Source organism: Atractosteus spatula, chromosome 7, assembly GCF_055471065.1.
Source record: "Atractosteus spatula isolate fAtrSpa1 chromosome 7, fAtrSpa1.hap1, whole genome shotgun sequence".
Lineage (NCBI taxonomy): Eukaryota > Metazoa > Chordata > Actinopteri > Semionotiformes > Lepisosteidae > Atractosteus > Atractosteus spatula.
In genome coordinates, this window is record NC_142712.1 from 36,017,641 (window position 1) to 36,032,739 (window position 15,099).

The 15,099-nt window shown below is 34.5% G+C and overlaps 1 protein-coding gene across 1 annotated transcript in view; it reads right to left on the reverse strand.

Annotated features, from left to right (window-relative positions):
* The window catches only part of sycp1 (synaptonemal complex protein 1), a 32,017-nt gene extending 17,579 nt beyond the window's left edge, over window positions 1-14,438 (reverse strand). Inside the window, exons 1-9 of the mRNA XM_088920564.1 lie at window positions 14,322-14,438; window positions 12,531-12,615; window positions 11,826-11,866; window positions 11,440-11,604; window positions 11,153-11,220; window positions 10,328-10,401; window positions 9,481-9,539; window positions 9,327-9,393; window positions 136-209 (exon numbers count right to left, since the gene is read on the reverse strand). Coding sequence (XP_088776690.1) covers window positions 136-209; window positions 9,327-9,393; window positions 9,481-9,539; window positions 10,328-10,401; window positions 11,153-11,220; window positions 11,440-11,604; window positions 11,826-11,866; window positions 12,531-12,615; window positions 14,322-14,438 — 750 coding nt within the window. The remainder of the gene's footprint in view (window positions 1-135; window positions 210-9,326; window positions 9,394-9,480; window positions 9,540-10,327; window positions 10,402-11,152; window positions 11,221-11,439; window positions 11,605-11,825; window positions 11,867-12,530; window positions 12,616-14,321) is intronic.
* Window positions 14,439-15,099: the final 661 nt, after the last annotated feature.

The window sequence follows — 15,099 nt, forward strand, 5'->3', positions numbered from 1 at the left end:
ATAAAACCCTGGATAGTTAATGAACATAATTACATATTATTAAGAAGGTCCATATGAAAATTACTTGATTGAGTAAGCATAATTACAATGCACATTTAAAGAAATGTATTGATAGAAACCACTGTAGCCACTAACCTCTTCTTGCTTTTTCATTAGCTCTTTCTGAAACTCCTGTCTAGCTTCTTCAAATTGTTCTATTCCTTCTTTTGCTGAAAATATAATTTATTATTTGGTAAATACAGTATAAAATATTTTTTGTTACATTAATGGTTCTTATTTTCATGATAAGATATATAGTAATTTCCCATTGCAAATGGGGATACTCAAACTGTCTTCAACTTAATGTTGAAAAAAGAAAAGACATGATCATTGATTACAGAAAGCAACCAAGAGCTGCAAAACCAAAAGTCACTGAGGAGTAAGAAATTGAAAATGTCAGCAATAACAAACATCTTGACACTATTGTTGATTACAAACTAAGATTGAGGAAAGCCATATGTAAGAAGATCCAATAGTGATTAATCTTTGTGAGAAAACCCAGCTGTTTGATGTGTTTACTACAATAATGGCTTTATTCTTTAGAACTTTCATTGAATCTGTCTTAACATTCACTGCGCTAGCCTGGTTTGGTAACCTTAATACATGCCATAAAATAGACTATGCAGGAATAGTGAATGTAGCCAGCAAAATTATTGTTGCACAAGAGCTACTGCTATCAGACATCTATACCAAACAAACAGTGCAGGAGTCCAATAGAATCACTGACTGTCATGACCATCCCTTGCACAGGGAATTTAAGCTCCTTCCATTGGGCATCAGTTTAGACTACCTTTATTCAAATACCATAGAACTTATCTTTTATTTCCACTGCTGTTTACTGAGGACAATTGATAGTGTTTGTTTTTCTCATCATATATGTATGTTTCTTACTAATGGGTTCATGTTCTGTTAAATGCACTGTATATTGTGTTTTGTCTATTACCTGCCTGCAAAGCAAATTTCCCACCTGGGTCAATAAAAGAAAGGTAACAACCATCACTGAATGACTGCAGATTGCATAACATTAAGTTTAAATTTGTATCAGTATTATTTTTGATACCATAATGATACAAACAACAAACTAAAATGAAACCACTTGGTATTCATGGCACCAAAAGAAATACAGATGCAGCCATTCAAAGTGCGCGGCACAGACACCGCGGTACAGATACCGCAGGTATGATGACACGGCATACCGCGGTGCGTGATTGGTTGACCGACAGGGGCACTCGTGGTCCGTTGGTCTGTCGTAGAAAGACTTACTGTAAACGTCTTTACTGTGCCCGTTGTAGATATTGAATTTTACCACTGAAGGGAAATCTTAGTAGCTGAGCATAAAAAGAATAGGAGCATACTGTAACGCGTGTGAAGGCCATAAACGATATTAATTTTGGAACGTAAACATACAGTATATAGCTGGTCTTGGTACTTTAAAGAAAAAAATACACACCGTTATTCCATTTCTCCCTAAACATTGTAAGCTTCGAAGTCTTTAACTAACGTGATACCGGAGTCAACAAGCATACTTTTAGAATTTGATTAAAAGGGAATATAATATGGAATCGCGTATCTAAAGAATTTAATAACGGTATGATTATATCCATGTACTGCGGCAGGGCTGTGTAGGGCTGTTTCGCCTGCCTGATCATGCGAGCTCTCTTGTAGCCTACTGGTCTAGGTGCGTGACTACCAACTGGTAGGTTGTGTGATCGAATCCAGCTGGTGCTGAACTTTTATTTTAACAAACATTTCTTCGAAAAAATAGGTAAGCGATATTATGGACAATCAGTTGACTTTTATATTTCAAAATATCGCAACATGATCGATATTTGCGATATTTTGAACATATCTTCCCTTCTGACAGCGGTTCCCGCTTCTATTGTGTGTGTGTGTGCAACAGTAAATTTTTATAGAGAAATGGAGGCTGGACAGTATGCGTTACAATATAAACATTTATATTGATTTAAATCGTGTTCTGATTTAAATCGCAAACGCGTGTTTAATTATGTGTTTTTAATCATAATCAGGCTAATGCATTTCTACAGTTTCTGTATGAACCAGCTTAGAGGTTCATACAGAAAGACAGCTTGTGTTTAAATCGAGTGTAAGGTAATTTATGCTTCTAAAGTCATGGTCAGTATTATTGTACTGTGCTGTACTGTGTCACATTATTTTATAGCGTTTTTATTGCGTTATTAAATCCGGTGGCGCTGTGTTAGTTTCCTGACTCACATTATTTAAACTACCACATTGATCATTCATCTCTAAATAAACTTTATTTTATATAGCGTTTTAAGCGATTAGGTAATTAGATTGCTCATAAACCTAATCGCTTTTTCTACATAAACACAGCGTGATTGCTCTCTGAAAATGCTTTTCCTTTATTTTTAAAGTAGGCTCAGATTTCAACTATAGATCGTATTATTATAAACTTTCTTGGAAAAATGTATTTTATGTAAACCATGTTTGCTATTAATTCATTTAGGGCTAAAATACGTTCATTGTCTTCCAATCGAGTCGAGTTGACATTGGAAGCCTGCCACACCCGGACTGTTAAACCAACGCATTAGCACGTCAAAGCCCATTGAGCCAGTATTGGCTTTAGTATCCCCCCCTTCTCCCCTCAATTCAATTCAATTCAAGGTGTTTTATTTGCATGACAGATGGGTACAAGCAGTGTTGGGTATGTATATTGTAACGCTTACGGCAGACAGGCACTGTGTAAGAGCCGGCGCACCAGAGCAGCGCACCGAGGGAGCGTCTGCATTTCTAACTTAGTTTTTAAAATTAGTCAAGCAATATGAAGCATCTCCTTTTACTTAGTGCCTGAGCATAAAAAGAATAGGAGCATACTGCAACGCGTGTGAAGGCCATAAACGATATTAATTTTGGAACATAAACATACAGTATATGGCTGGTCTTGGTACTTTAAAGAAAAAAATACACACCAGTATTCCATTTCTCCCTAAACATTTTAAGCATCGAAGTCTTTAACTAACACGATACCGGAGTCAACAAGCATACTTTTAGAATTTGATTAAAAGGGAATATAATATGGAATCGCGTATCTCAAGAAATTAATAATGATATAATTATATTCATGTTGCAAAAGAACTGCAACGGACATAAAAACTCCCTTGCTTTTAACAGAGCGTTCCATAATTTCTAACTACGAAAATGCCAGGTGAAAGGATTTGTAAACATATTTTGTTAAAGCAAGTCAGTTTTTTCCACAACACATAAAAGACATTTTTCCAAGAAAGTTTAGCCTTTGTCACTAATGAAACCACTAAATAAAGACATAAATATAGAAATCTTAAGATTTGTTCTATTTAATGTTGGTAGCAGGATGAACTGTCAGAGTGTATATTTTGTCGCAGAGTTGCTGCAAGATGTTAACAGTGAAAAAGGTATTTAGAAATGAGTTATTTCAAGATGAAAATTTTCAGAATAATTGCAAATCTAGCAGGATAGAGAAAGCACAGAAAACTGGCAGTTAGATTGATCAGATTAGTATGAAAAGTCATTTAGCAAAGGGAATTAGAAGAGTGACAAACTAGTATACTTTAGATCTTTTTTTTCTGAACCAGGGACAATCTGATCATGTTTCCCTATAACAATAATAAAAAACTTTATTTGATATATCACCATTAAAGGTGGCATCTCAAAGCAATACAGTAGATGTAAAAACAGATAAAAGGACCACAGATTACAAAGTAAATGCATATAAGAAAGACAAGCAGTTAGAGGTGCTACCAAAATTAGAAAATGAAGCAGATACAGACACTAAGTCTTCTGAAAAGAAAGGTTCTGAGGTTAGATTTAAACTGGCCCTGGTGTGTGTGTGTTTGTGTCTGTCTGTCCTGTGATGGACTGGCGCTATGTCCAGGGTGTATTCTGCCTTGTGTCCGTCGCTTACTGGGATAGGCTCCAAATCCTCTGTACTGGATAAAGAGATTAGAAATGGAAGTAAAGGCACTGTGTGGATGGAACTATACACAGTGTTAGAAACCCACTATGAAATGGCAGCATCTCACTGAGAATAAAATATTTTATTATTTTATTAAAATATTTTATATCTTAAGGAAACAGCCTTTCCACCTCTCTTGCACATCAGTATCCATACCTAGTTATTTAAACAAATTGCCTCTAATTATAAACATCTTAATATGCTGGCTCTGTGGATCCGCATCAGCTATGTTTGCCCATTCCTTCAATTCATGTGCATCCAACACAGTTCAATGCCAGCAACTACACATAATCTAAAATACAATCCTTATTTCAGTATCTATGTAAACATATAGTCTGTTAACTTCATCATCTTCATCAAAAGTATGCCTAACCCCATTAGGAAGTGTTCTTGTTATAAGTGTATTCCTCAGCTTTCCCCAAACTATCTTCTTCTTGCCAACATCTCTAGTCTTTTATCCTGCAATAACTCAGCCAACACTTAAATCTCCAAAAGCTGCTTGTGTTAATTTCTTTAAATCACAAATATCATGTGTAAATACTGGCCATGTAATACTCTGCATTGTGGAATAATAGTTTATTTTAAAGGGAACTAGAGAAACTAAGAACTAGAGAAATCTAGTTTTTTTCTAGAATTAATAAATGCACATCCTGTTCACTGAGGAAATTAAATCCACACTGAGCAATCTTCAATATGTTCAGAATATGACAGCAAGAATCCTATCAGGGATGCATTACACCTGTTTTCAAGTCCTTGCACTGGTTACCTATCAGATTTCGAGTCAACTTCAAAATCCTTATCCTCCTTATATACTGTCCTACAACTGTTATTATTGATCTCCGAATTATTGTACTTGACATGACTTCATTCAGCCTTTCCTGAACGTCTATGACAGGCAGAGAGAGTGCTGTTTCTGGTGCGATCTTTTACAGCTGACATTTCACTGTTTTAAACGAACAAGAAATTAGATTGCTCATAAATCACTTATTCTATATAAACACAGCGTAATTGCCCTCCGAAAATCTTCTTTTTCTTGTTCGTTTTAGAGACCTTGATCGAAACTGATTTTAGATGTCAGAAAGGATTTATTTTCTCTGTATTTCCTACATTGCTTTGTCGAGATTTTAACTTTATATCTAACTTTATATCTAGGCTCAGATTTCAACTATAAATCGTACAGTAATTAATAGCAGTAAATACTGATGTTTATACATAAAAAAGTCATGCCTTGGAGTATAGACCCCCAAAGGAATGCCATAGACTCAAACTGCAAAATAAACACATACAGAAAGAAAGTATTTGTATTGTAATTGCAAATCCTGGTACTGTATGAGTGATTGGTATGACTTTCCTCATTACAAATCTCTTATTAGAATTTAAATTTCTCTGTAACTCCAGGTCAGAACAGAGAAATGTAACTGCCTTAAGGAGTTTACGATTATGAAAAATAGAAGGATAAGCATGATACGTATGTCTTCTGTCATTTTCTAAGTCATGTTACTGAGCACCAAAACGTGTTGTGAATATGAATCCATTTAAGGTTTATACCATTAAAGTAACGGTTTATTCCATGCTGAAAATGTTTGTACCAGACTTTTTTGAGGCCTGTTTAATTGTGTCTGAAGTCTGATGTTGTAAATTTTATTGTTAAAAAGATCCATGAAAATGTCACTACTAAAGTTAGCTGGTACTGTTGGTACTGTAAGTGGCAAGTAGAGCTCATATTTTAGATTTTAAGGAAGCAACGGACACAAGGCAGAATACACCCTGGACATAGCGCCAGTCCATCACAGGACAGACAGACACAAACACACACACCAGGGCCAGTTTTCCCATAAACCAATTAACTTACCAGTATGTTTTGGAGTGCGAGAGGGAGTCATATCACACATATGGAGAAAAACCATGTAACCCAGAGAGAACATGTAAACCCCACACACACAGGATGGCAGGAATTGAACCTAGGACCCCAGTGCTGCAAGATAGCAATGCTAACCACTTTGCCACCATTATAAATGGATGGATATCTTAGTTATCTTTCTAGTTCACAGGTTTGCATGCATAATTTAATTTTGAAAGCCACTGAGACATCAGGTACTACTGTTGTATTTATGAAAAAGAAACAAAACAAAAAACATACTAACAACTGTGCCATCCTACTCCTTAGCTAATACATTTTATTATTCATAAACAGTTAACATTGTTAGCAAAATATTTTGAATTATATTTAACCCTATTTTTTCTTTAGTTTTGTATTTAACTTATTATATGATAGTCAGACTTAATGTATATTTGAACAATGAAAATATATTTTTACAAGATTTTACATTAAGCACTTAAAATTAATATGGTTAATAATAGTAAACTGTAACATGCTGTAACAGGATCGGTTAAACTGCGAAGAAAATGCTTTCAGAGAAAATGTTTCAGGTGTGAAGAACATAGATCTCCAATGCAATTTCAACCAAACCTGTTCCCACACACCCTGCCCCCACTACCATTAGAATATACACAAAGCACTCAAATCTTTCGAGCTAATGATCAGGTGACCCGAGAGAGAGCGAGAGAAACACCAAGGGGTGCGGAACCAGGGAACTATTTACATGGAAAACGGGCGATCTCCCCAGACTGTCCGCCCGTTTCACTGTTACCTGGATACCTCTTTATTTAGAACTCACAAACACTGATTTTTAGTTTAGAAGGATTCAAGTAGGGTTTTAGATGAAAGGCAGCGACCTTAATCAAGCCCAAATCACAACTGAACCCATTCAGAGCCTACATTACATTTTAGCGTTTCATTCTGAGCAGAAGACCCTCACACCTGAAGAAGGGGGAGGTGTTTTTCGCTGGAAATCTCGCCTGCTTCTACTTTACAACCGGAGTGCTGGCTGTGACGAATTAAACCGGTTTTACAAGTTTCAATCACAGACCATGTGACATGGGAGTCAGAAAACTCCACCGGATTTGATAACGCTATAAAAACGCTATAAAATAATGTGACTTGGCACAGAACAAGTTTACAGCACAGTTCAATAATAAATGCTGACCATGACTTTAGAAGCATAAATTGCCTTACACACAATTTAAACACAAGCTGTCTTTAGCCCTCTAAGCTGGTTCATACAGAAATGTAGAGATCCAGGCTCAGAACACACAGCTTCATTAGCGAATACATATGCAGGACAACTAGACGTTTTACAGAGGATGGATTTTTAGAAACATCCCATCAGTGACATCACTGAAGTCAACTCCTAGGTACTGTAACTGTCGTGTGGATAGTTTCACAAGAATCAGACAAAGGTTTAAGCATCGCTTGTTCTAGATAAAACTGCATAAAAAAAACAACAACCCATAATGTACTTCTTTGTGGCTCTGTTTGCCCAAATCATATATTCACAACGTGAAATCTAGAAAATAATATTACGTAACCAAAATCCGCAATATGGAAACAGAACCTGTGTAATTGTTGATAGATGATGTACTCGTAACATTTTTTCAAGACGAACTACAACATTTAAAAAATGACTTGTATGTACTTGATATCTCTAATCAATCCACGGGTCCCAGCACGAAACGAAACTAAAACGCATACCGTTTCGCGCTTCTTATTAGTTGCTCAAAAGTAATTTGACCTTATGAAATGCATAATATAAACCTAGAAACATATACGTGAGCAGTACTTAAGCACTGTAGTATCGGTGTTAAGACATACCTCTCAAATACTGTAAATCAAGTTAAAAATATCTCAAGACAGATTCTGGTCATAATGAAACCATGTTTCGTGTATGTTTTCTTTAAAGTACCGAGACCAGCCATATACTGTATGTTTATGTTCCAAAATTAATATCGTTTATGGCCTTCACACGCGTTGCAGTATGCTCCTATTCTTTTTATGCTCAGCTACTAAGATTTCCCTTCAGTGGTAAAATTAGATATGAATAGTCAATACTTAAACGGGCACAGTTAAGACATTAAATATACATATACATACTGTATACAGTACAGTTTGCATACGGTAATATGTTTATGTTCCTAAATCAATCTCTTTTATGAGCATGTGAAAGGCATGGTGAATCACTGTACTTTGCATGATTGGAAACAAATGCGTGATTGCGAAATGCTGTGGTGTTACTTTTACAAAGATGGTCAATGAAAAAAAGAATGTTGACCAGGGCAATACTTTGAGTTTACACTTACAGCTTGTCCAAGGTCATTCATTATTAATACTATTAGTAATATCTTCGTTAAAGACTTTGATGGCCACAGCTCAAACATGAGAGGTTGAGCTTTATTAGCTCCACCTTGCGGAAATTCCGGATACTATTATTTTGCTTGTCGTATTATAGGAGAATTTACGGTAACTCGCGGTATTTACCGGTAGCTTGCGGTAGACTGCGTACAGCGTACCGCAAAATAATGCGGTATTGCCCGCGCATTTTGAATGGCTGCATCTGTATCAAAAAAGCAAAATCTGTATTTTTATCATTATGTTCAATAATGCTGCATCTAGGGCAGTAGTGCCTAATCCTGATACATGGAGAGACCCAGTCCAGCATAAAATACATTTCTAAGGACTTGGAATAAGTTAATTGTGATCAGTTACAGCAGAAGGTAATTTTGAAAATTGGGTAAAGTTAGAGATCATTTAGGACCAAAGTTTTAATGAATCTCAGCCCTCAAGGCCCAGCATTCTTGTGTAATACATTTGCTTAATTCAGTAATTTGCAGGTGTTCACGATCTTTAGTAGCAGGTGACCAATAAAAACTACTGGTTTTTGGCTCTCCAGGGTTGGACATCCCTGATCTAGGGATACATGTAGAATTTCCCAACACAAGATTTTGCATTCATTTCAAATGTATACATAATCTTTTTTCCTGACATGACAGTAATCTTGTGATTTTAGCTTTCTAATAAAAAAATGTAAATTTCCACAAATTTAAATTGTAAAACAAAAAACATTTTGTTAATTTCAAGACTAACATTCTCCAATTTAATTTACTTTTAATTATATATTGGATGTCTGAAGGTGACAGTATAAAATTCTATTAGAAGAAAGACTTTATTGCCCTTAGCATTTCATTACATGGCTCGTATTACAATTTAATAAAAGAGGTCAGTAGCATTCTATTTTGTATAGCAGATGTTTTTAGCCAGGACCCATGGGCCTATGCAGCAGCCTTAGGATCTGTCTGTGGAGATAAAAACTGAAAGACAAACTTTTAACTTACTATGAAGAAATCCCAATTAACTCCTTTTCTATGTTATTCGCAACTGTTACCCTATACCTTATTACAGAATCTACTCCAAAACACTCACATTTTAGCACCTCATTTCTTTCAGCTTCAGCTTGCCTCTGAAGGTTTTCAAATGCCATAATCATTCTCTAAAATTCAACACAAGAATACATTATTAAGTTAAAATTTTATGTGTGATATGTTCCTTAAATATGAAAAATTCCTTTGAAACTTACTTGAATCCTTTCATTATTTTGCACAGCAAGATGATGAGTTTCTTTTCTTTCAGATTCATCTGTAATTAAAATATATTTGTTCCTTTTAGCAAACATACATGACCTAAGTAAATTAATTATGCTGATCAAGTGTGTTGATGACAAAAATTTTAATGAACATGAGATCCACTCATGTATTTTTCAGGCTAGCAATGTGTGCATTCACTGTTAATTTAAGTCGATGAAATTTAAGCTGCCGTGTTTGGCACAGGCTTTCCTACACATTGTAGAAGTCTTTTTGCAGGATTTTGTCCCTTACGTTTCACAGAACCTGATCTCTGATCAGTAGATGGCAGGCATTATCCAAGTTCATCCTACAAATATTCAGTGGGGCTTATGGTGAAGCATGGACCTTCCCATTGATTACACTGATGTACACAACAATTAACGTACTCTACCGAAAAGTGCATCACACGCTGACATTTATCAAGGTCATCTACACAAAACCTGGATTCATCATTAAAGCAGACTTTCTTCCTCTGCTGGAAAGTTTACCTGAAATGTTTAGTTAACATTCTGATAGCATGAAGACATTCTCTTTAATAAGAGCAGCGTATTAATTCCTTTATATGTTTTGCTTTCTTGATTTTTACTAGGCTTGACATTCAACATTAAATTACCCAATCACTTCTGCTGAATCAACTCTCTCACTAATTAGGTAATATAATAGCTATGCAACAATTACTGAAATGTATAACAATCAAAACAATTAATCAATATCTAAAATTATTTTCTAAAAATATATATTTCTTTTAATTTACAGTATATAAAACATTTTCTATAGGATTTATATTTATGATTTACTTACATGTATTCATTTTTTCCCCTGTTCTTTCAAATGTTTCCTTCAACATTTTGCACAGATTTTTTATTGCAATGTTTCTATAAGAAATAAATACACATTTTGTAAAATAATATGTTTCTAAAAAAACACAAATAGTAGCTTGTGTTATCACTAAGATAAAAATCAAAATGCACATATACATAACAATTTAGCTTCCAAACTTTGCCATTGTCTTGTGATACAAATTATGACCTGAAATTATACTTAGTGTGGCCCATTGTTGTAAACTTTGTGCTCTGAAAGCTTAATGAAATATTTTTTAGTCTAGACATAAATATTAGACGTTATGGGCAGATACTGAATTATCACAATAATTCATGTCACTTCAATTTCGTCTCAAGCAGTTCGAGTTCCCATGAGTGCCCATTTTTTCCCAAAATAATAAGTACTATAATGTCTGTACTATTACCCCACATAGGGCAGGAAGGGAAAACCAAGTAACCATAAAACACTTGCTCAAAGTGTATTAGAGAGAAGTACTGTATGGAGTTTAGTTTCCTCAGTTTTAAATTTAGTTTTACATTTGTTGTAAATGAACAACCACAGACTGTTGTACGTAAATACTCAGTAATTACAACAGCCAAACAACAGAATAACAACAGACTGTTGTAATCACTGAGTACAGTATGTTACTCATTTTCGGGCTGCAGTAGCTAGACAGGCAAAATTGGGATTTGTCTAGAAAATCGTTTATATATGAATACAACAGTGTAAAAACGATGTATGGAACAATATAAAATGACCATCAATGGATTTTGGATTTTCATTTAAAATTCAGAAGTAACTTACTTGTTCCTTAGATCTTTATTTTCATTCATTTCTTCTTCCAGTTTCATACTAAGACTCTCATTTTCAAACTGACAAAACAAACATTTTTTTGTCATAAAAACAAACAATGCCCAAAATGATCAATGATAAACAGTCAAAATACAATGTTATTCGGTAGCATTATTTTATACATGTATAAAGGTGTTTTATGTGCTTATGTCTGTGGTGTATTTAAGTTATTAGCTGTATTGCACTATACTGCACATGTCTATAATTTCAAAAGCTCAAAAATAATAATTATTCTTAACCTGTAATTCCTGAATGGCTTTGCGTTGGTTCTCAATTGTTTTTTTGTTCTCCTGGAGTTTTTTGTCTTTTTTTAGGATTTCAGCGTCCATGTTAGTTTTCCAGCATTTTATCTTCTCAGCCTCCTGATACAGCTTGGAATAGAGCTGATTAATTTTCTCACTTTTCTGTGGAAATAAATTAAACTTAATCACCCATTGAATGAAAAACATGAGCACATGTGCTAAGCCTTTTTACATTTTTACAAGTTTTATCACAAATTTAAATATTTATTAAATAAAAAATGACCAACTACTTTATAATATACTGTAGTTTGAGAAGAATACTTTTAAAAAAATGAAAAAATAAATCACATAAATGAATTACAAGCAAAATGTTTCTCAATTACCTCTTCTTGAGTTGGAATTATAGCTATCTCCTTTGCTGCATCTTAAAAATAAACGACATTTAAATTAAAAAACAGATACAAAATCAAACATTTGATGATAATAATCAGTTTAATCTTCCTGTTTCTTTCAAACATTAATTTTAATATGTGCAGATCTATGAGACATATGTTATTTTATATTAATCACACATGACAAAACTAAATTATAGATATTGTTTTGGAAAATAAATCTCCTGTTTACCCTCAACAAATCTTTAAACTAAAGGTTTGACTATGTTAAATACAAAATACACATAATACTTGACACAGTTTATGGATATTGATTACAGAATTAGAAGCAGAAACCAGACTAAAATAAGGAACTCTAGGAATCATGTACTTAGTAAGACAACTAGAAACTGTCCTTTCATTTCAGTTATGTTTTATTTTTTAGAACTTTATTTATTCTTAAAATTTATATTTAACATTTTTTCAATTTCATATTTCTAAATATCATTAACATGCAGGTGTTTTAGTTCATGGAATAACATTATAATGAATATTATAAGTATATTACAGTACTAAAACAATAACAAATGGAATTACTACTACCAAAACAAAACAGAACTTTTGTTCTCAACTAAAATGCCAATTGTTGTCAGAAGGGATAATAAACATAATATGGTAAGATGAATAATGATATCTTTCTATTTCCCCTCACATTACCTGGCTTAAGAGGCTTAGAAGCCATTGCAATGCCAGACTTCGGCACTGAGAAATTTGACTCATTGTCAAAGAGTGTATTGAGAGCCTGAAAAATATAGAAAGGAACACTAACAAATATATTTGATCTATATTTACAGAAAATAGAAATGAAATAATAAACAACCATAACAACACCTATCATCTTAGAGGCATATATTTAAATATAGTCAGCAGCTGTATCACTGTGCAACTCACAGTTGGCTACTCAATGAAGCTAAGCAGGCCCTGGCCAGTACCTGGATGAGAGACCACCTGGGAAGATTGCTTGTGGGACCAGTAGAGTTCTACTGGGGTCCTAATGCCCCAGTTTAGTGAATGGGACACTATCCTGGAAAAAAAGGCACCATCCTTTGGATGAGATGTAAAACTTAAATTTTACAGCCCTCTTACGTTGTTTTTTTTTGCACATTGCCATGAACGCCACAATATCAGGTATGGAAAGATGACCCATGGCACAGCCACAGCACAGTGCATGGTGGAAAGGGGTCTCACTCTGTACTAGGGTGTACTATAGGCAACACAGGAGGTGTATACGCAGGAGGGCTGCTTGATAGTTTGTATTATATACCCAATGGCTTTGAAATGTATTGCTTGCGACCGAGTCTGAATTAGAAAAAGCTTCAAGTAAGGCTGTTTCTTTCTAAACTTTAATCTTGTTCTTTTTCTTTTCCATTTTTTTCATTGTTAAAGCAATTTCAGTTACACCTCAATTAGCACAGGAATTGCCACATTAGCAGCACACTGTAAGTACCCTGAAAATTAAGACCAAACTGCAACAAATCTAAAACTGTCCTCAAGCCTGTAATTTGTGACTTGTTCGACATTATGTGGATTATGTGTAACTAAACTGTATCTGCAACCAATCCCAAAAAATCTCACTCCTCCTTGGCAAAAGTCAATGTTTTGTTATTGGAGCTGGAGGAACTGAGTAAGCATAATATAGAGGAAATAACAAAGCCCATGTTCATGGCAATTTGCATCCTGAATCATTAAAGCAACAGCACAGTAAAACTGGTGCTGTCTCTGACTGTCAGGTTGTCAAAAGTGAAATAGAGCATTCTGTCCAGTTCTCTCATCTAATAACGTATCACCACTCTGCTCTACCCTAAGTCCTGCTAACATACAGTCCAATTAGAGACTTAAAGCTGGTGAAGTCTAAACAATAGACACAGTAACTTCAATCGGTGCCAGTGACACCAAAACACAAAGCATTTGTGGGAGCTCTGTGAGATATGCATTCAGGACTCCATGTCAACAAGAGTGTGCTGTCTCCTTGGAGTTAAGATGGCTAACATTGTTGAAAGAGCAGACAAAGGCAGGTAAAAACCTAATTGTTTTTTGTTTTCCATATTAGGACAAATAATATTGATACAAGCAGCAAACTGGCTATGTTAAGCAAACTCACAGATCTACAAAAACAAACAGCACCCAGTCACTGGTCTTCTCATGAAACCTGCCTGCACCATACGAAAGTGCAAAACTGTAAATATCAATCGATAAACATAAAACCTGATTGAGAACTCATCAGCTTTCCTGGCCACTGGAAAACTTTCTAAGGAAAAAAGTATCTGAAGAGAGATGAAAAATCACTGAATGATATGGGCAATAAGGACAAGGATCCAGAGAGATTCCTATTTAAACTAGAATAAAAGTGAAAGCAAATAAATCAAGATCAAACAGGGAACAGAGGGATATTCATTTTACATTCTCAAATCAGAACAACTGTAAAGCAAAATATGACACCTACTGTACCTGCATAAAACCACTCCTGCTTTCAGTATTTTCCTGAGGTTTTACTGTGAATACAGGCCCTGAGCTTGTCTTGGGGGGTACATACAGCTTAAAATTGAATGGTCTTGCCTTCTCCATGTTGTCTTCAAAGTACCAAACCTGCAACATCAGAAACATAGTGACCAATATAAGAGTTACAAGGATGATGGTCTTTGTAGTTCATTTTATGAAATATAGTCTTTTAATTATATGCAAAGACGTAACATGCATTTAGCTATTTGTATCATTTATTGCTAGTTTTAAAATGTCGTTATTTAATTGTATACACTGTGCCCTATTGTATATATTATTTTTATTAGAAAATAGCTTGTCTAATTCGCCAAGTAAAATTACAATATGTTGCTTTACCACAAAAACATGTCACTGAAACAGTGATTAATACAGTATGTCGTCTCAGTATTGACAGTATTTTTAACTACGCTGCAAAAACTTGAAATCTCAAATATACAACTTGCTCCCTATACACATATTTTCATAACGTATATACACATAGCTGTCTGGCATATTGCTAATAATAACAGAAAGAAATAAAGTAAACACTTTAAAGTAGTGATAATACATTTAGTTTTTCTTCGCATTCGGAAAACAAAAAAATAAATTGCTGGGTTGTGTGTAGCGCCCGACTCTTAATTGCGTGTACACGCACTACGAAATAAACTTTTTTGAAGTCGGAAATAAGATATAAAATATCAAGCATCTCTGAAAGATCTATTACCTGTGGATTACTTAATTATCAATA